Here is a 21,533-nt window from a genome sequence, read left to right as displayed (position 1 = left end):
AAAAAGTGGTTGTTTTGAGTGGCAGAGGTCTAAATAAAGCAGGGATTTAGAGATGCTGAGAGGAAAATGGTGTTTTCAGATGATGGCAGAGGCATGAGCAAGCAAGGGAACACACAGGAGGGGCTGTTTAAAACAGTATTTCAGGACAGTGAGAATGGCATTCGGAAAGACTTCAGTGTCAGCTTTTTGTGTTGTACTCATTCTGTTATTTCTCCTTGTTAAAACTGGGTTTTTAGAATTCAAAAATACTCAGTTCACACCATCCCTGCTCTACTCAAATCTCTGCCATTGTTGGAGTACAGCGAGAAAGGAGAGGCACTGAAAGGGGTGGGGAGGCTGTTTTTAAACTTCTCTCTCTTCCATTCCTCAGCTGCCTTATGTGAAAGAGATGAAGGATGCAAAGTCCTCAAATATTCCATAGTATCTTCCTACAATCATGTATTTAACTCCTGGTATCATGTGTTATCTTCAACATGAAGCCCCAGATTCAATACAGTAATTTAGAAGAGGTATTTTATTAACAAGCAAACACCCATATATGTACAACATCCATCAACTGAATTTAATTTTCGCTAACATACTCGCTCTTCAGATTCTACCTATCTTAACGATACGATAACATAGATCAGCTTGGAGTGTGTGTGCAAAGGGGGCTGCACAACAGGGGAGAGACTAATACATGGAAATAGGGGGGATCTGTGTGCATGGGAGAGTTGATAAAAGTGTGGTGGCAGATCCACACATGGCTATTGTGCACTTGTCAAGAGACAGTAAAACAACTTACAACAAATATGAGTTTTTATTTGTTAATATTGTGCACATAGTGCAGGAGGCTATCTCAGCAAAATATGGATACAAGGCCCTGGAACCATACACCGGCTAAGCCATAAACTAAGCTCATAAGATTTGAAGCGTATGAAATCTCTCCAGGCAATGATGACTCTCCATATATTTTATCCTGTCAGCCCGCATAAACACAAAATTGCATTGGCAGTGCAATCCCATACATGTCTACTCAAAAGTAAGTCCCACTGAGTTTAACTGGACTTACTCTCAAGTAAATGCATATAGGACTACAGCCTAGAGTACCCTAAAGACTCAGAAAAAAGCATTTAACTAACCTCAGTTAAAGCCAACAAGGAAGAAGTCTATACTGACAGTAAACTTTTTTTTTTTTAAACTATCAGGCATTGGCTCTGCAGCAGGATATGGCCTATTGACAAGTCAATAATTACTTTTTGAGACAGCTTCCTATATCTACCATGTCTCCCTATTAGCAGTCATTTGATTCTACTCATTTTCAGAAAATGCAATATAAGCACAACTCTTTCTACCCTCATCATCAACTAATGGAGACCTAGTTCAGGCCAAAGTCTGCATGGGGAATGTATCAAAAGGCCGACTTTGCAAGACTGCAAAATTATATTCTGTCATTTGCATGGTCATAGGGAGTCATGACCAAGAGATATGCCCCTTTTTCTGGTTGCCATATTTCATTTAGTTTCTAGCCAGGCCACTGTTGGACAGTTCTCCGAACATAATTCGTGAACTGATGAATCCGTCCAACAGTACAAGGTAGCATGAAAGCGACTGAAGAATGAGGCCTTCTTGTATTACTTGATAACACTGGAACTCCATCACCAGCTCTGAGTCTCTGGAGGCAGTAGTTTAGATGGTAATTGAAGCCTAAAATACAGGAAGCCTAAGGAGTGCTATGGCAATAGAAAGGCAGAAGTAAAAACCTCTAGTTCTTACACTAGGCCTGTAGGTGCTGATGTTGCACACCATCTTTTCTACATCCAAAGGCGGCTCTTGGCACACTCTTAGCTCTTTAAGGTAGATCCTGGCCACAGAAACTGCAGTTTCTAATTCAAGCTACAGAGCACCTCTGACACTCCTGGCAGAAATTGGATCAATACTAGTGTGTGAAGGAGTCACATTGCCATACCTCCTGCACCACTAAAAGGCAGCATCCGAAGGAGCACATTAAGACTGCACGCTATCCTATGTTGGCAACTCCTACCTAAAAAGAGCATGGTAAGTTGCCATTGAAACTAGCATGGTGTGAGAAGCAAAAAACCCCAACCCAGAGTTTTATTAAAAAATTTATTCACATAATACTTATTTATGCAGTCTGAACCTGGGAAAACACATAACAGAATCAAGATTATATTGAGTTCTTTTCTTCCAATAGTTTCCATTTGCAGGCACTCCCAAAGGCAACCTTCTGGCAGGTCCAAGAGGTGTGCTCCAGCTGCTACATAAATAAGTTAACTTCTTAATAAATTAGTTAGTTTGTTTTTTTACTTAAGTGACACTTCCAGTTCATCAGATCCCAAAATACAAATGTGTGGTTTCTTCTACACCACTTGCCGAATCAGGCAAAGATAGAGAGGACTGTAGTACTTCCTTCAGATATTTTGCTGCTTCAAAGCTAATTCTGTCTCTGTTACTGGTTGCACAGAAATGAGTCTTCATCAGCTTGAAAAGTTGTTTAATTTCATACTGGTATGCTGCTGCTTGTGTAAAGATAAATACGGAGACATCCAAGCTGCAAGAGGTTACCTTCACTAATTGTACTACTCCATTTTCCCCCTGCACACAACATAATTGCAACAGCTGATGTTGGAAGTGTCCAGGGAATTTAACCTTAGTACCTGACCTGATTACACCTTCATGCCATGTTTCAAAAAGATTTTTGTAGCCAGTGACCCTCATGGTAGAAATCGACATCACCTGTAGAAACTCAGATGATTAGCTGAGCCAGCTTGACAGAAACCATTGTATTTGTCAATGTTCTCTTTGTTGAAGTAGATAGCTTGCAACAGATAGGGATTGCCACTGCTTTTTAGGCCAGGTTGCAGTTTAGGCAACTGCCTTCAGACAGTTACTGACACGGACTAACAACAGATTTAAAATACTTTAGAAGGAAAAAAATGCACCCCCCCCTGCCATTTGTTACTCTGGAAGCAGGAAGTTGTAGTTTTTGCCAAAAAAAAACCCACAAAAAACTAAGGCTAACTGAAAAAGTCAGACCTTGCCTTTAAATTAGTGTCACATGGCTTCCAAGGCATCCAATCCAGGAACTTTAATCTGATAAAGTCTCTAATAAAGTCTGCTGAATAATGCATAAGAATGCTACATGTCAAAGCTGACACATGGGATAAACGTCTACAAATTACTCTCCGATATGGTGGATGGGTATCATTTCCAGAAAAATCGGGCTTATCATTCAAAAAGTCACCTAAAATTTCCTGAAGCACTGTACAATTCCAGGCTAATGGTCAAAAAGCCAGTAGATAGTTCAGAAGAAGCAGCAGCTTTCTGCCACTTGGAAAAGGCCTACTGGAAATGCTTTTAAGTTCAGCTCAGCCCTGAAAAATGACAGGATACTGTTAAGTATACCGTCTGGCACAGAACCTGCAACCACTTACAAAAGCAGTGACACACCAGTCAGAAAATATTCCATTGCTCAGTCTCTGGTGGTATCCAGAGTATTTTAAATTAACTGCAAACTTTAGCAACAAACCCCATTGGTCTCGTCTCATGAAGGGGTGGGTGTCAATACAGAGAGAACACAATGAATCACAATCATTCCTACTTTTTAGAATAATTATTTGGTTCAATTGTATCTGCTCCTTTAAAAAACCACAAGGCTTATTCCATATCAGTAGAATACTGGCAAGAATCCTTGTGTGGTAACAAAACAATGGTTTGCACAATAATCTTAGATCTTCATGGCTGGTTGAGTCTTTGCAGCATCATGCAGTCCTGAATCCTTTTAGCCTTGTGGATGGAGTATAGATTTGAATTAGCAATCTAAAATAGTCTCTCTTCTTAGCATTTTGGAATTAAAGGATTTTGCTTAATGCTGCTAAAAATAACACAATCCATCATGGAGCTCTTGAGAAAATTCCAGCCAAAAATGTGTGAGATACATGAGGGTCAGAAGAAGCAATAAGGGATCCCTTCAACAACTGATCTTGTCTTCATGCTCTCTTTTTAGGTAGCCAGCAAGGAAGCACAGGCAGCCCATTCTTTACAACTATGAAATGGGTTATAATCTTGAAACCATATTTGGATTAGGTGAGGGGACTGTGGCTCTTCTCTGGAATCAGTCTGTCTTAATGCCTACTTCCAATTTCTTATTTAAGAAATCTAGGAGTGCTCTCAGTGTAACATCCACTGCCAGCAATGGACATCCAAAACATGATGTGGGGGCTACCTGAAGGCAAGTTCCTTGTCTTCAGCAAAACCATCATGCCGCTGCTTTCTCCTTCAGTTCAGGAAGTCTGGCATTTCAGTTCCAGCCCATCCTGCCCACAGCCACACAAAACCAATTGTGCTGTTTTCGTATTGTTTTCTTAAAAATAGGGAGAGAAAATCTGCTCCAACACCTGTTGAAGCTACAAATGGGAAAGTGTCATCCTATCTTCTACCAGTACAATGTCTGGTCCAAACTGGTCTGTACATTGCTTCACTGTAGCCAATATATTCAGGAGTCGCTGGTCCAGGGCATCCATATGAGGGGAAGACAGAACTGGTGAGATAGGATCATGAGACATGGCAGTTTTTAAGGCAGACTTCAGCACTCCATTCTTCAGGTAGTTCAGTCTGTTCCATGTGGAGACTCGAATACTGCAAAAGAAATGAGAGAATGTATGGCAAACCTAAGTTTTGATAGCAGACTTCAGGATGAGGGACACAGTCTACTTGGGCCTGTCTACACGCGTATATCACAAGATGATAACACAAAACTATAAGCACAGCTGCTCATATTTTGCACAAAACACTCCGAACAAAGTAGTGTGTAAGGGGGGGGGGGCGGTAGGAATGGGGAAATTTGGGTTCAGCCATGAAGCTTACTGAATGATCTTGGACCAGTCACTATTTTTCCGCCTAACCTCATAGGAACAAGAAGATAAAATCCTCCTTGGAGAAAAGGCAAAATAAAGGTAAAGGGACCCCTGACCAGTCGTGGCCGACTCGGGGGTTGTGGTGCTCATCTCGCTTTATTGGCCAAGGGAGCCGGCGTACAGGTCATGTGGCCAGCATGACCAAGCTGCTTCTGGCGAACCAGAGCAGCGCACAGAAACGCCGTTTACCTTCCCACCGGAGCCGTACCTATTTATCTACTTGCACTTTGACGTGCTTTCAAACTGCTAGGTTGGCAGGAGCAGGGACAGAGCAATGGGAGCTCACCCCGTTGCGGGGATTCAAACAGCCGACCTTCTGATTGGCAAGTCCTAGGCTCTGTGGTTTAACCCACAGCACCACCTGCGTCCCTTAAAAGCAAAATACCAATGCAATAAATACAGAAGACCTACGCAGAAAATGAATTGTGCAAATAATCTACATAAATATTTATTTTATATAAAGTTGTTCAATTTGAAAGCTTTATTCTGAATTTCATAATTGCATAATGTGGACATTTAGTAAGGAGTGGTGTAGGGCATGAAGGAAGTGGTTAAGTTAAAGCTGCAAGTACAAAAGCCTCTCCTGCTGCAGCTCAGACTGCAGGCTATGTAAAAAATAAAATAAAAATAAAAATAAAAGCAAGCTAGGAATCATGTGTGCACTCTTGGGTTAGGGTATTGTTTAGAGGGCTTTGTTGCTATTGTGAATACAATTTTTCTGTATCTTTCTTTTTACATCTTAATATTTATGTGAAAATTGTTCAATTTGGTTGTGTACTTTTTGGGCGTGTTTTATTTATTGCTTATTACTACTACTTTGGCTTCAAATTATGTAAATCTTTTTATGTGGTGAGCTGCCTATAGTTTTCACTTTGGAAAGGCAGAATACAAATAAAATGATGATAATGATACTGCATACTAAAGCACTTCTCAGAAATTGATTTCCCCCATGGCCAAAAAACCTCAGACACGCCTGTTTAAAGTTCCTAAGCTTTGAGCCTAAAGGTAAAGGTAAAGGTACCCCTGCCCGTACAGGCCAGTCTTGACAGACTCTGGGGTTGTGCGCCCATCTCACTCAAGAGGCCGGGGGCCAGCGCTGTCCAGAGACACTTCCGGGTCACGTGGCCAGCATGACAAAGCTGCGTCTGGCGAGCCAGAGCTGCACACGGAAACGCCGTTTACCTTCCCGCTAGTAAGCGGTCCCTATTTATCTATTTGCACCTGGGGGTGCTTTCGAACTGCTAGGTTGGCAGGCGCTGGGACTGAGCAACAGGAGCGCACCCCGCCGCGGGGATTCGAACCGCCGACCTTTCGATCGGCAAGCCCTAGGCGCTGAGGCTTTTACCCACAGCGCCACTTTGAGCCTACTCAGCCTAATTACTGCACTTCTTGCCTTTCTTTCCTCCCTGCAGTTACTTCTTCACTTCTCTTATCAAAAGCTTAAGTTACATGTACTGCGGAGGGCTCAGATGGAACCACAGAGCTTGACAACATGTGACTCTTGTCACATGAAAAGCAGCTACATGTAAGTGACAGGAAGAAAAAGCTGGAGGGAGATCATAGAGCTGCTCCATCCTGTCTTATCTCTCCGTTAGCAGCTAGTTGATCCTGGGGTTTCAGAGGAACAGCTTCTTTTGATGTGACAAGTTTAATGTGCAGCCAGCATCTCAGTCTCAAACAAAAGTTGCAGATCATCAAGACACTGTAAAGCATGTGCATTTTTTATTCATGATCCTAACCATTCTCTTAATGCACTGAGGCAGCACTGGATTGTCAGATTTGCACACTCCCAGGATGTTTGGGGTGGGCATTGCAAGGTGCATACAGTACAAAAGATCAATAACTTATTTGTCCTTTACTTACATGCAGCATTGATAAAGAGGTGCTAAAATGCTTCTCTCATCCAAGACAGGGTTCCCAAAGCTGAAAAACAAATGGATGCAAATCCAGTGAAGTTGCTGGAAAATTCTACCCTTACTCCACACCACAGAGTTAAGGACTTCAGCAGTCCCTGACATTTCAATTAACCCACAAACGAAAGGGAATCAGATGCTTTAGCAATAGCAGGCTTACAAAATTTCACTTTTGGTCCCCTATCTTAAAAGCATGAGGGTAGCCTTGCCCAACCTGTTGCCCTCCATATATTTTGGACTCCCAACAGCCTCAGCCAGCATAGCTAATGGTCAGGGAAAGTGAGAGATGCGGCCCCTAACCTCTGGAGGGAACTAGGCTGGACAAAGCTGAATTAGGGAGAGCCCACAGTACAATGGCAATTTATGCAAATCTTTCCTAAGCTTATGGCTGTCATTTAGCTTGGAGAAATTTCACAGATGTTGACACATTTCCCACCTTTTGGCATTGTCAAGTAGAATTAGCATACTGGCCCCTTCATCATCCTGAAAGCTTTCATAATGGTGTCGATCAGCATTCCCAATCAAATAATCGAAGATGGCTGTATCTATGATATCAAGGAGCCGTGGGCCTGAGTCGTAGGGTGAGGTCTTCTTTACAGCATCACAGTAGCTCTCATCATATTCCCACCTGCAAGTAGACATGGAGAAAGCTTTATGATTCATTTAAAATATAACCATGCATTGTCAGCGGCATTAAAGAGAGACTTCCATAATCTGAAAAATAGAGTCTGATATAACTGATGAGCTAGCCAAACTGGCTCAGTGCCTACCTGGTGAATGTCCAGTTAGCTTTCAAGCCAATATTCTCCCACTATGGTGTGTGAGAAAATTGCCTTTAATTACCAGCTTGCCTTTTCCTCACGGGTTCTTACTGTATCTCCTCTTTTAACCTAGGATCTTAATTCCATCCACCTTCCCCTCTGACAATTCTGTTCTCATTTAATAATTCAAGGCAAATCCACAAAAAGAGGACAAATTGCCTTATTTTGCCCAAGGCTTAGTGCATACCAATATTTGGTTGTTTCTGCAAGGTGCAATAATATTTGAGGAGAAACAGTAAGGAAAGTGAGAGAACATTAGTGGGGTTTACAAAGGAGAACTTGAAATCTGTAACGTTACAGTGAACCGCAGATGCTGTCAATATGGTTTTCAGCCATAACCCAAGCACGAGGGGCAGGCAGAAGTGTTTATTTTTAATGGAAACAAGAGTCTCAGGAATCCAAATTAAAGGACTGATGTAATCACGAAAGATGAACAAAACCAATCATAGTCAAAAGAGGAGTTTCAGAAAGGGATGTGGAATAGGGATGCTTGACAAATTCAAGCTTTGCAAATTCTGATGCACACTAACCTGAGTTACATATTTCAGGCTAAAGTGGAAGTTGGATAACCACCATCTTTCACACTTCCTGAATTTCCCAACATATTTTAAACTGTATTTTGGTAAAATAGGTTTAGAAATGCATTATTTTGAGAGAAAATACGTTAAGAAACACATGTTCAAATGCAAATTAAGAATTACCACAGATTAATGCTGAAATGGGATGGAACAGAATTATGTATGAAAATGTACAAACGTGACAAGGCTGATTTGTCTTTGCCTAGTAGGGAACAACAAAATATGCTCTTGTAAACAGAGTTTACTTCACATGCAGAAATGAGCCTAACTGTTGCAAACGAAACAGGTCTCAAAACGTTAGATTGTACACTATGCAGATATACACAGACTTCTGCTACCCAGTTAATTTAAGTTATTAGAACTTAAATTCTACTTATTCTTTGGGAAGGAAAACAAAGAGAAAAAAATGGACTGTTTCTTCCCATCATTTCTTAAAATCCTTCAAACCTGTACTTCCAGCACCCTTCATCCTCAGAATCCTTTCTCCACCAGATAACTTTAGGGGCTTTAACAATATAATCCATATACAAAATATACCATTCTTGAGGGCCTTGGCTGTAACAGAGTTTCAGGAAAACTGGCTGATATCCTCCTTTCCATCTACAAATATTGCCCATTCCCTGGACTGACCAACAGACATGGCAAAGAAAAAAACAGTATTTTGCTCTATACCTGGCCAGCTTGCCTTCCCTGTACGTTCTGCCCCATGGGTGTCGATGCTTCTGAAGCGGCCAAACGTCTGGCAGCCATAGCGTGACCGACCCCTCCATGGTGTCCCCTTCAGCACAGGCTGGCTCTGTTTCCCGGCAATAGTAGCACTTTCCATAGAAGCAAGTATTATTTCCTTAGAAGAAAGCAGAAGCAAAAACCCATCTCTTGTCAAGTTGTTATAATAATATTAAAATGATTATAGATGTTTCAGAAGCTTTCTAGGAAATACCTGAATCTCTAAGTTTTAAAATTAACCCATTTCATTTGCTCAAGAGAAAACTCCGCTTCTCTCTCCTCCCTCACCCCAATGTGCTGAAAAAAGGCTTCAGGCAAACAGCAAGCCATCTTTCCACTCATGATTAACTAAAGGCCCAGCTGAATGAAAAAGATACTTTCTTTGAAGTATGCAAACATATTTTTCTCACATACTTCCATAAACAAAGCCAGGGATCTCAAATTGTGCGACACCCCTCCTGATACTTGTTATAGCAGTTTCATTGCTTTTAAAATGAGGGTTTTTTTTTTAGAATGAATTGCTGCTTCTAAATTATCTGTTGACATTACCATTGAACACTACTACCTCAATTAACAGAGAAAGAAGTGAAATGGCAAAGACTGCTTCTCAACAGAATATTCTCTCAGATAAGAATCCTTCACATTGAACCATCTGTGAATTAAGTCTAGAAAAAGCTGTTTACAATCCCCTGTGGTTAGACCAGGAGTTCTCTTTTTAGCACCAACTAAAGTGCAGTATGCGACGCGGGTGGTGCTGTGGGTTAAACCACAGAGCCTAGGGATTGCCGATCAGAAGGTCGGCAGTTCGAATCCCCGTGATGGGGTGAGCTCCTATTGCTCGGTCCCTGCTCCTGCCAACCTAGCAGTTCGAAAGTCAAAGTGCAAGTAGATAAATAGGTACCGCTCCGGTGGGAAGGTAAACGGTGTTTCCGTGTGCTGCTCTGGTTCGCCAGAAGCGGCTTAGTCATGCTGGCCACATGACCGGGAAGCTGTACACTGGCTCCCTCATCCTATAGAGTGAGATGAGCGCTGCAACCCCAGAGTCGGCCACAACTGGACCTAATGGTCAGGGGTCCCTTTACCTTTACCTAAGGTGCACTATTAGATTCTACCAATGTCCACAGTAATCATAGTGTTGGTGTCAAACCAGAATTTACAACCAGAGGTAACTTTAATACATTATCATAGTATTAATATCAATGCACACTGGAAGGGGAAGAATTTGTATACATGAGGGGAAGGAAACCCACAAACCCGCTGCACACTCACAATCTCCTAAGCACAAGAAATCAGGAATACTGTATCTGACTGAGCCTAAGGGGCTTGCAGAACATTAGGTCGGCTTTCCCAAAAGCAATTAACTTCCACAAGCCCCTTCCTGGGGTTTTTTTCCAATTTTATTTTAGAGGTCTTCATGAAATATACTTTGTCACCTACCTAATGTCAAGAACGTACTTAGCAGTTGTTCTGTGGCAACAGGTTTGATCTCTGTGCGGAGATTCACAAACCTACCAACCACTAGCGGGGCTCGTCGGAAACCTAAGATTCTGTTTGGAGAAGAAAAGTGAGAAAGAAGTGAGGCAATATAGAACAATCCAGTTGCCTCCCAAATATCTAAGGAAGAAAATTCCAAAAATTAAAAAAAACTTTACAAAAGAGGCTGACAATTTCAAGATAATGTCTCAGCTGCATTGAAACTTCCAAAATTGCATACACAGGGTCACCATCCACACTTCACAGGTGGGTGGTGCTCAGTACGAAAAGCAGGGTTAGAGCAGAACAATAGTGGATTTGCTCTTAGGCTGTAAAATGGTTTGAGCTTCAAAACAAATTGTTTAATAATAAATTATTATTATTAATAATAATATTTTTTATTTATACCCCGCCCTCCCCAGCCAAGGCCGGGCTCAGGGCAGGACCAGGCCTGAAGCAGCTGTACACAGTGTTCTGCCCCCAAATACTGCTTTAAATAAAGTCCTCAAGTAAATAATGCTTGGATTCATTTGACATTTGTGAGAAGGACTAGGCAAAAAATGTGAGAGGGGGGAGGGATCTTTCTTCAGAAAAAAATACTTTTCCTCCACAAAGGTTTGTTTAGTACATTTGTATCCCACCCTTCATCCATAACGGAAGTCAAGCTGGCATATTTAAGGTCCCCAAGTGGTATTCCATTCAGGCACTGATCAGCTGTGCTTCACTTCAGAGAAATGGCTGCATCATGTGCCCTCAGAACATGCTCTGCAATTTTACTGCTACAGTGCAGCTTTACAAGCAAGTCTACAAACGCCACCAGTCTACTTTAAAGGAACACACACAAAAAACCACCTGCTTGCTTGAATATACCTACATTAGTCATCTCAACCTTCAGTTTCCATGCCTGAGTCACCTGGAAGCAATGTTTACTTTCCACAGGCCTGCCTCATTTTCAGCAATTTGGCCCTACTCAGAGAAACGACTTGAACCTCACATTGCTGTTGTTGATGTTGTTTAGTCATGTCCGACTCTTCTTGACCCCATGGACCAGAGCACGCCAGGCACTCCTGTCTTCCACTGCCTCCCGCAGTTTGGTCAAAAACCTCACATTAGAAATGTAATTACTTAAGAAAACCATGACGGCCTGTTGCACTCATATGACGATATAACTGAATTAGCTACAGAACAGGAAGTCATTATTTCCTCACAATTTTTCTATTAAAAACAAAACTTCTATCCAGAGCTTAAAGAAGGTGTTTATATGTTTATTATCCATTTCCAAGAAGAGTGAATTCTAATTCAACATTTATATACCTGTCCAGGTGAAAGGCTGCCACCTCTGCGTTGTGTCTGTCGTACCCAGCATACGGCTCTCCTTCTACCACATAGTCTCTGGCATATCTAAAAATTGCAAGCAGACAGACAATCTGGGTCATAATGCTAGATTTTCCCTTTAAGCTACAGAAGCAGAACCCAAGCAGATTGAGTTTCTGAATCAAGATGGCACATTACTTGAGACATGTTCCCTTGCAGCTGATCACATGGCCACACATGCAAGGAAGCTTTTAACTAGAGCTGTTACTGACTGACAGTGGACTTGCTGTATGGTCCACATCCCAGGCCAGGAAGACAAGAGCGGATTCTCTCAGGCAATAGGCTAGGCACTTCCTTGCAGCTTCTTCTTATAGCTCCATAACACTGGAAGAATATCGAGCATAGCCAATCAGAGGCTGGAAAAGGAAAGGTGGCACTAGCATGGTCACCTCAAATCCCACTTTCCCCATACATTTGCAATGGGGTGAAAAGTCTGATAAGCTCCAGCACCGAGGGCCTTCTGGCGGTTCCCTCACTGCGAGAAGCCAAGTTACAGGGAACCAGGCAGAAGGCCTTCTCGGTAGTGGCGCCCTCCCTGTGGAACGCCCTCCCACCAGATGTCAAAGGGAAGAACAACTACCAGGCTTTTAGAAGACATCTGAAGGCAGCCCTGTTTAGCGAAGCTTTTAATGTTTGATGTATTACAGTATTTCAATATTTTTTTTGGAAGCCGCCCAGAGTGGGTCTGTCTTTATCCATCCAGTGGAGAATGATAACCAGTACTCCCTATTTGGGAAACCCCGAAGCAAGTCATGGAGTTGGGGCAAGGGGAACACTCAATATATTTCATCCAGTCACTGTATGGCCTTTTTACCTCTTGGGTTTGAAGACCACTTTCTGCCCACCTTCCAGTATGAGCAAAGCCTTCAGCTGGGTTCCCTTATAGCCCACGTCTGCTTTGATGATCTTCTTTGTAGCCATAGCATGCATCACTGCCCCCAGTTCTGGCGTCTCCTCTGGGTAGACCTCCCGTGGCACCACCCACTGGGCGGCAATCTCCCAGGGAGACTGCAGAGTGTGGTCAAGTCGTGGGTCCAGCTCCACCCGCAGGCTCGCCATCATACGGTGAAAGGCACGCTGGTCCTCACGGTTAGCTGCTGAAGTGTCCAGGTTGTCTATGAGGAAAACCTTGGCAAAAATAAAGATGACAAGGAGGATTGCCAGAAGCACCACCCGTTGTTTCAACTTCATGATGACAAGCAGTCCTCTCCTGATGCGTCCTTCCAAAGGCTACAGGAAGTCTCTCACAAAGCAAGTCGAGAGGCAGTGTACAAGTACCATCTTTGCTTCAGTTGACCAAATGTTGCCATTGCAGCTTCTGGTACACCTGTGAGTTATTAAAGAAAGTTGAATTTCACATCCTTAGGCATGATCTCCTATACCTGCAGAACATGTGCTGCTGATTTCTAGTACTTGCACTGTGTACATCAGCAGAAACAGCCAGTTTTTAAATCCAGCATCTACTAAAAGGTTGACTTCTTCAGATTTTCAGGTAACAACTTGCCAGAACACTACTTGCTATGCAACATGGAGAACTGAATGACACATGAATTCTTCTGTTGATTTTTAGAATTCAGAAACTACTAACGGCGATGTGAAAGTGTGAGGAAAATTAATCTCCCCGTCATTCTGGGATGGAGCAAATAGAAAAGTATGTAGCATTCTAAATGAGGGAAAACAAGATATCCAATTTACTTAGGGAAGACTGGTGAAAGATTACTATTTTACTTTGTTGAACAATCCAAGCTATGATCTTATCTGCCTAGATTCCCAGGACATTCTGCCCAACCAAGAAGGTGTGGGATGTTTCTGAACTATGGAAATACTACCCAGCCCACTGTCAAACATCCCTAGGACATTAAGGCTTTCCCAAACAACACAAGGGAATGTCTTTTAGCCACTAAAGCAAACAGGAAAGACTTGAGGACACAAGAGAGATTATTTGGCTCCAAAGGCTCCTCCTCTGGGAGAGCTGTAGAGAAAGAACTTTTAAACTACTGAACAAGCATTTTACTTTTTGGGTACTAAAAAAACCCACCATCAACCCACAAAGCTGTTCATAGTTTAATGGAGCTCTTCCACACAAAAAGCAAGACAACTTAAGTTTTCAGATTGAAATTTGTACATTAGACAGGATATGTTTTGCTCAACATTGGAGTAAATTGTGTGAATATCAGGACTGTCTCTATTTTTCACCAAGTTCTGGACACAAAACACTGTTCACAGGAAGCTGGAGAGAAATCTCTGAAGGGCTGCTGCATTGAAATAAGAATAAAGATCTAGGCAGCTGTGCTGTCCCAGAGCTCACCCATAAGCTTGAAAGCCCAAATGAACAAAGCTGAACAGATATTTTCAGCTCAGTGTTATTACTAAGCAAAGATACACTTCCACTTGTCATTATACAGACTGACGGGTACTCCTACTTCTTATTAACACTTAATTTGAAAACTAAGCCAGTCATATGAAAAAACGTTTGTGCATCTATGAGCAAACACAGCAGTTTCAGGAATTATATGCAACGTGTCCAAAGACCAAGGGAGGTGGTGACATTAGTCATTCCAAAATGAACCTTGAGAAGAAACATTGCACAGTTTGTCGATCTAAGAACAGGCTACACGGCTTTCCTACAAAACATCTTTGTAGACATTGCAGACAAGAGCTGGCAGTCAACTGCTGTGCAGGAATATGATTGTGCCATCTTTTACCAGCCTAATTCACCCAGTTAGTAGAGTTTTCTATTTCAAAGTCTTCAACCTCTACTGACTCATAGTAAACTAAACCACATTGTACTCACCGTTCCCTCAGAGTCTCTTCCCTCCCCACCGCAACTAATGGCAAAATTCAGATTGTAAACTCCTTAGAGCACCGCCTTGCTTATTTCTTACACTTCAGACCACAGGCAGCTGATAAGGTTAGATAATTACATTTAAACTACCAATGTCTGAGGGCAAAATAAGATCCAATGGACAACTAAGAGGTACAGGAATGGGAAACAAGGGTCTCTTGTTTGAAACAGGAAAAGGAAAATTGCTAAACCTTTTCAAGTTGAATACCACTGTACAAGCACCACATTTTTTTTTGTAGGGCTCCCAAGGGCATTTTATAATGAATTGGTTCTGTGGCATCTTTCAACTAAAATCCCCCCTTTTAAATAAAACCATATTCAGTTTTGGGCAGGTTCTTCTCAGTTAATCTCATACACATTAAAGAGATTCAAACCGTGCAGACTTTTACCACTCACCAGGATGGGAATGCAAGATATGCCATCTTCCCATACAGGGGAAATGGCTGCAACAGCATAGCCCAGTCTCCTAAGTTTAGGTAAAGGTAAAGGTACCCCTGCCCATACGGGCCAGTCTTGACAGACTCTAGGGTTGTGCGCCCATCTCACTCAAGAGGCCGGGGGCCAGCGCTGTCCGAAGACACTTCCGGGTCACGTGGCCAGCGTGACAAGCTGCATCTGGCGAGCCAGCGCAGCACACGGAACGCCGTTTACCTTCCCGCTTGTAAGCGGTCCCTATTTATCTACTTGCACCCGGGGGTGCTTTCGAACTGCTAGGTTGGCAGGCGCTGGGACCGAGCAGCGGGAGCGCACCCCGCCGCGGGGATTCGAACCGCCGACCTGACGATCTGCAAGCCCTAGGCGCTGAGGCTTTTACCCACAGCGCCACCCGCGTCCCCTCCTAAGTTTAGGAAGAGATAAAATTCTCTCTCCCATGGTTCAGCAACCATGAACAAAAGTAACTCTTCCAAAAGAATGAATGACTACAATACAAAAGGGGGGGGGGGCGTGGGGATGCTACCTAGCACTGCTCTCTTATTTCTAAACCTATCTAATTTCCAGACAAGCTACTGAAGGATCTAATATTAATAATTGCTAAAAGAACAAGGCTTGTACAGATGAGATCTATGCTAGAATTTAGAGAGGAGGGGAAATCCACATTCATTTCAAATAATCCGCACTAAGCTTTCCGTACAAAAAGACTGCTTTTAAAATTACAGCAAAACTGTATGCTCTCATAATCATGGGGGGTGGAAATGCTGCCATTAAAGCCAGGGGAAGAGGAAGCATGCTGGATGTGATGAGACTGAAATCCAAGAGGGAAGAATAAAAATTGAATAAAAATAGATGTTGCTGCATGGAAATGGATAGGCTTTTCAGTCAGTCTTCAGTGCTTCTGTACACCTGAACTCTCTACGTGACATGTACTTCTTGATAACCCTGTATAAAACAGTGACTGAAGGAGTGTATGACTGGAACTGCAATTAGGAGAATATGTAGACAGAAATGTTTCTTTCTATTGGAAAATATGTGGGCCCAAAATCAGTCGTTCCTGTTTCATTGGTGCAAAGATTTCTAACATTTCTCTGTAGCATTCTCACAGCTTCATGCCAAAATATTTAATCTTGCTCCCTAGCACATATACGCCATCCCTTCCAGAGCGGCAGGAACTCTGTGGGATTAGAAAAGGGAATTAACAATAGGCTGCTTCCGGTAATGTACAGACATCACACCTCATTACACTTGACCCAGAAATATCGGTGCCAAAAAGCTTCTGCCAATTAGAACAGCTGTTTTCAGAACTGGTTTTCGAGCATTCAAAAATGTCCCACATCTATGTCTCATGCCCATGTATTTAAAATTTGCTTCAGCAGGTGCAGGTGCGCAGCAACCGGACAGAGGACCTTCTCAGCTGAGGTACATGCCTGAGAAGTGACATTTATGTTATTATCCCTTAAGTGATGATGATGATGATGATGATTATCATTATTATATATTATTGGTATTATTATTATTATTATTATTATTATTATTATTATTATTATTATTATTTCTGTGAACAGGTGGACGCTTTAATTTCTGTTTCCAGTTTATTAAATTTTTCACCGTTTTAACATTTTATCGAGAGATGCTCTTAACTTTTCTGTTGTTTAGTTTTATACAAATCTTTCCTCTCCGGCGCTCAAGCGTATTTTAAGCCCTCTCTGCTCAGCTCCTGAGAAGAAAAACAAAATAACCGGCCCAATTCTTTCGAAAAGCAAATGCTTTCCAGCTGACACACTTTTAAACCGTATACTCTCTCCCCCCCCAGCCACCCCCCCCCACGAGCGTTGCTGCGCGCGCTCTGAGGAGACAGGCGCTCGGCACATGCTCAGGGGGCATGTTTCCCCCTCCCTCCTTTTTTTCATTCCACACCCTGCGCGGAGAAGCGGAGCCAGCCCCCCCCCACTTCTCCCCATAGGTCCCCCCCCCCAATTATGGCAGCGGGGGCGAGCGGAGCCCCTCTACCTACGAGGCGCTTGAGACCTTCCAGCCCTTTCCGCCGCCCCCCCCCCCAATTCCTGCCACATGGATGGGTCCCTCTATGGGTCCCTCTAGGGAAGGAGGGCGCGAAGGGAGCTGAGGGGAAGGAGGGGGGGAGGGCGCCGGGCCCGGCTCCCCTCCGCCGCGCGCGCCCTTCCCGCCGCCCGCTCTCCTACTCACCCGCCCACGGGCGCCCGCGCGCCATCCCCGCTCACTGGGCCGGCCGGCGCTGCTGCTGCCGGCGCCGCCAACGACCCTTTTCGGAGGCGCGCCCCCCGTGCGCACGCACAACATGGTCTCGCCCAGCTCGCTCTCCCCGCCCCCGCGCGCACCCGCCGGCCAATGGAAGCGTCCGGGAGAGACCACGCCCTCCCCCGGACCAAGACCAATCGCTCGCTCGCTCTCGCGCCTTAAAGGCGTAAAAAGGCGTCGCGGGAGTCTCTTAAAGAAGCCGCGGCGTCGCCTGTTCAACGCGGACGAGTGAGCGTGCGAGTCGTTTCCGTTCAACCAATAGAAAGCTGCGCTATGTGACGTTCCGTTTCCCCCCCCCACGCCCCTCCCTTCTGCACGTACTTGTGCGTTGGCAAGGGGGCGGGGATGTCGCCGAGTTGCTCTTTAACTCTCTCCTGCCCGTATAAGAATAAGGCTCCCTGAGGTTAAGAGGCTCATTCAATGATATCAACGGAGTTATCCCAAGCTCATCTTCTGGCAGTGCTTGTATTCATAAGTAATACCGCTGCCAGACTATTCTGCGCCCCAATCAAGGCTACCTACGTCCCTCACTACCACCCCCCCCCCCCAAATTGCCAACTTCAATTTTCAAAAACTGGTGTCTTGTAGAAAAAAAATGAAAAGCACCAAACTTGAAAGTGCTGGATTTATTTTACATTGCAAAAGTAACGCAACAAACTTTTGATTATCTTTCACAAACACAAAAGAGGAACGTTTCAGCACACAGATCGTTTGGAACAACCTTGTGAATTGTGATTCACAATTCACATATACATTTTAAAATAGTTCTATGCCAACCTAGCAGTTCGAAAGCACGTCATGTGCAAGTAGATAAATAGGGACCGCTCTGGCGGGAAGGTAAACGGCGTTTCCGTGTGCTGCTCTTGTTCGCCAGAAGCAGCTTGGTCATGCTGGCCACACGACCCGGAAGCTGTCCACGGACAAACGCCGGCTCCCTCGGCCTATAGAGCGAGATGAGCGCGCAACCCCAGAGTCGGTCACGACTGGACCTAATGGTTAGGGTTCCCTTTACCTTTTTTAATGCATTAATTACTTCAAAAAATGATCTAATAGTTCTAATGCATTGATTACTTCAAAAAAAGATAAAAGTATTCAAAATATAAAAGTTATATCTTATCAAACAACAAAACGAATCTGTATAAACTGTGTCGCTCAAAAGTCAGTACTGTGCCCCTCAGGTCTGCGCCCTGGACGGCTGCATAGTTGGCCAGGAAATATGCCCCATTGAAAGCAGCCGCATTTAGTTCTCACTAAACCCATATGTAGCTCAGGATTCAAGTTGGGTGCCTCCTGTTCTTGCATGGAGTGCTTACCTTTTATCTGCCCTGTCCGCCCATTCAGTGAGGTTAAAAGAGCAGTGAAAGGGTGGATCTGAATCACTCCAACCAGAGGAAAAGGCAGCTCTAATCAACTTCAGGAAATGCTATAATGCAAGAATACAACACACCTACTTAAACAAATAGTAATGTGAACTGGGGCTGAACAAGTGTCTCTACAAAGTACACACTAGGAAGAGAAAGGGCTAAAAGTTAACATTCCATATGCAAACAGGTTTAACTGCACAATGGGAGACAGAGGAGGCGGGGAGGATGCTGTTAAAATCAAAGCCATAAATCTAGGGATCATAAACAGACTGTTGTAAAGAACTGTCATGTACTTTCCTTAATTGTCTTAATTTAGTTAAGCCAAGTTTATTTTCAGCTACACTGCACTCATATAAATTTGCAGTTGATATTATCCTATACACACTTACCTGAGGGTGAATACCATTGAACTCAACGAGGCTTACTTCTGAGTAGACATGTACACGATTGCACTGCTGTCTCTGTTATTTTCATCCCATTTTTATATGAGGAAATAATAAAAAGAATTACAAGTGTGAGTAGAAGTTAATACAGTACTTAAAATTCAGGATCGCTTAAAACTTAACTGGGAACTGGGTACAGAAACAGACTAGACTAGAATCCCACAACTATCTGTTTACAGGTCAATATAGCACAGTGGTTTTCCAACTTTCTATTTTTAGATGTTTTCCAACTTTTAATACATATTTTTTGTATAAAAAAAACCTTTCTGCTTCAACATTCCTGCTGTAGAATTGCTGTGTGTTGGATCCAGGAGAGTGTTGTAAGGCACACACTTTGTAGGCAAAGTTGACCAGTCTTGCTGGGCCTGTGTGATAAACACAATCTTATGCACATTCACTCAGAAATAACTCCAACTGTATTCAAGTTTATCTGAGTTGCTGCCTCAGCGTACTAGACCTCATGAAGCAGCCCACTACAATAGCACATTGCAGGGAAGGACTGATCCTGGGCAGCTTTTAAGGCAAACTTGTCTAGTCTTGTCAGTGAGAAATCCCTAAGGTTAAGGTCTGGAGATCTTAACAATTTTTTCTTAATAATAATAATAGAGCGAGATGAAACATTATGGGTCTGGTCATCTTCGAAGTCACACTCCATAACTTTTAGATTTTTTAAATGAGAGGGGTAGCCATTACTGTTCCTTCGACCCAGCAATCTATGCCGCAACCTGAAATTTGTTTAGAGCTTTGCAGAGGCTAACCTTATTCCTGTGCACAACTCCGCTTGCATTTGATCATTTTAATAAGCTGCAGACTTCTTTCCCAGCTTTTTTATCCTGTGACTCCACTTGTTTCATTATCATCTAGTCTGAAGAATTCTGGACAGCTCAGAAAGCTTGCTCACAGGTTTTTGACATTTTTGCTGGTCGTGATGAAGGTATACTTATTGTGGTTTTTGTAACCACCAATACCCTGCCCTGATGAGCCAACCTCTGATTTGCATGTGTACCCTGGAGGCTTTACTGTGCTCACTTTAGAGTGAAATTAACTCCATACATACGTGGGTGGCGCTGTGGTCTAAATCACTGAGCCTCTTGGGCTTGACGATCAGAAGGTCAGCGGTTCGAATCCCCGCAACGGAGTGAGCTCCCCTTGCTCTGTCCCAGCTCCTGCCAACCTAGCAGTTTGAAAGCACGCCAGGTAAGTAGGTTCTGCTGCGGTGGGAAGGTAAATGGCATTTCCGTGCATTCTGGGTTCTGTCACAGTCTCCCGTTGCGCCAGAAGGGGTTTAGTCATGCTGGCCACATGACCCGGAAAGCTGTCTGTGGACAAACGCCAGCTTCCTCGGCCTGAAACAAGATGAGCGCCACAACCCCATAGTCACCTTTGACTGGACTTAACCGTCCGGGGTCCTTTACCTTTTTTTTTACATTCTCAGAAGAGCATATTATTTCGTTCACCTTACTACTTTAAAATTGTAAAGCACCTTTGGTGCCCAGAATAATAATAATAAGAAGAAGAAGAGTTTGGATTTGATATCCCGCTTTATCACTACCCGAAGGAGTCTCAAAGCGGCTAACATTCTCCTTTCCCTTCCTCCCCCACAACAAACACTGAGTCGGGCTGAGAGACTTCAGAGAAGTGTGACTGGCCCAAGGTCACCCAGCAGCTGCATGTGGAGGAGCGGGGAATCGAACCTGGTTCACCAGATTACAAGTCTACCACTCTTAACCACTACACCACACTAGGCAGAAAAGCAACATATAGATGGGAAGAATTAATAAGAACACATGCTCTAAGACTAAAACCCAAAACTGAAAGCAGTCTTCAATGCAAAGCCCCAGTAGGCCTGAGCACAAATTAAGACCCAGACAACAACTCCCTATAAGTTACGGACTTTCCCCCAACAAACTTGCCAGAGTCCAGTTTATAGTAAGACTGTTTGGGTTCTGTTATAACAACCCAAAGGGTTGTAGGGTTGGAAGGGACCCTGAGGGTCATCTATCCCAACCCTCTGCAATGCAGGAATCTCACCTACAGCATCCACGACAGATGGCCATCCAATCTCTGGCAAAAAAAGCAACACCACCTGCAATGAAGGAGAGCCCACTGCCTTCTGAGGGAGTCTGTTCCACTGTTAACAGTTCTTCCTGATGTTTAGGCAGAATCTCCTTTCTTGTAACTTGAATCCATTGGTTTGGGTCTTACCTTCCAGAGCAGGAGAAAAACAAGCTTGCTTCAAAACTAGAACCAGTGACTGGGCACCAAAGAAAGAAAGAAAAAGGTGTAAGTACCACAGGCAGTGAAGGGTCTGCCATTCCCTCTTCAGCACTAGAAATGAATGAACAAACAAACAAATAATTAAATGAAT

The 21,533-nt window shown here is 43.5% G+C and overlaps 1 protein-coding gene across 3 annotated transcripts; it reads right to left on the bottom strand.

The window, feature by feature from the left end:
• Positions 1–496: 496 nt before the first annotated feature.
• On the bottom strand, positions 497–18,781 carry FAM20B (FAM20B glycosaminoglycan xylosylkinase). 3 transcript variants are annotated; one of them, XM_077928244.1, is made up of 8 exons: positions 18,672–18,781; positions 12,616–13,128; positions 11,742–11,828; positions 10,392–10,501; positions 8,901–9,072; positions 7,266–7,457; positions 6,780–6,839; positions 497–4,638 (listed from the first exon to the last, which is right to left on the bottom strand). In XM_077928244.1, exons 2-8 carry the CDS (start codon positions 12,990–12,992, stop codon positions 4,407–4,409), a joined length of 1,230 nt encoding a protein of 409 aa, XP_077784370.1. In that variant the 5' UTR covers positions 12,993–13,128; positions 18,672–18,781; the 3' UTR covers positions 497–4,406. The 3 variants fall into 3 exon arrangements, with proteins under 3 accessions (XP_077784370.1, XP_028588192.2, XP_077784371.1); XM_028732359.2 differs by lacking the exon at positions 18,672–18,781 and adding an exon at positions 17,287–17,420; XM_077928245.1 differs by lacking the exon at positions 18,672–18,781 and adding an exon at positions 17,096–17,190.
• Between the last annotated feature and the right edge of the window lie 2,752 nt (positions 18,782–21,533).

The sequence above is a fragment of the Podarcis muralis genome, chromosome 5 (assembly GCF_964188315.1).
Source record: "Podarcis muralis chromosome 5, rPodMur119.hap1.1, whole genome shotgun sequence".
Taxonomy (NCBI): Eukaryota; Metazoa; Chordata; class Lepidosauria; order Squamata; family Lacertidae; genus Podarcis; species Podarcis muralis.
Note: the sequence above shows the minus strand (reverse complement) of the source record. Positions and strands in the feature narration are given on the sequence as shown.

Coding starts and splice junctions, on each gene's coding strand:
- FAM20B (XM_077928244.1), bottom strand. CDS start 12,992: ATGAAGTTGAAACAACGGGTGGTGCTTCTGGCAATCCTCCTTGTCATC. Junction 10,502..11,741: donor GCAGCCTTTCACCTGGACAG/GTATATAAATGT, acceptor TTCTCCAAACAG/AATCTTAGGTTTCCGACGAG. Junction 4,639..6,779: donor CCTCTTTATCAATGCTGCAT/GTAAGTAAAGGA, acceptor TTTCTTTTGCAG/TATTCGAGTCTCCACATGGA.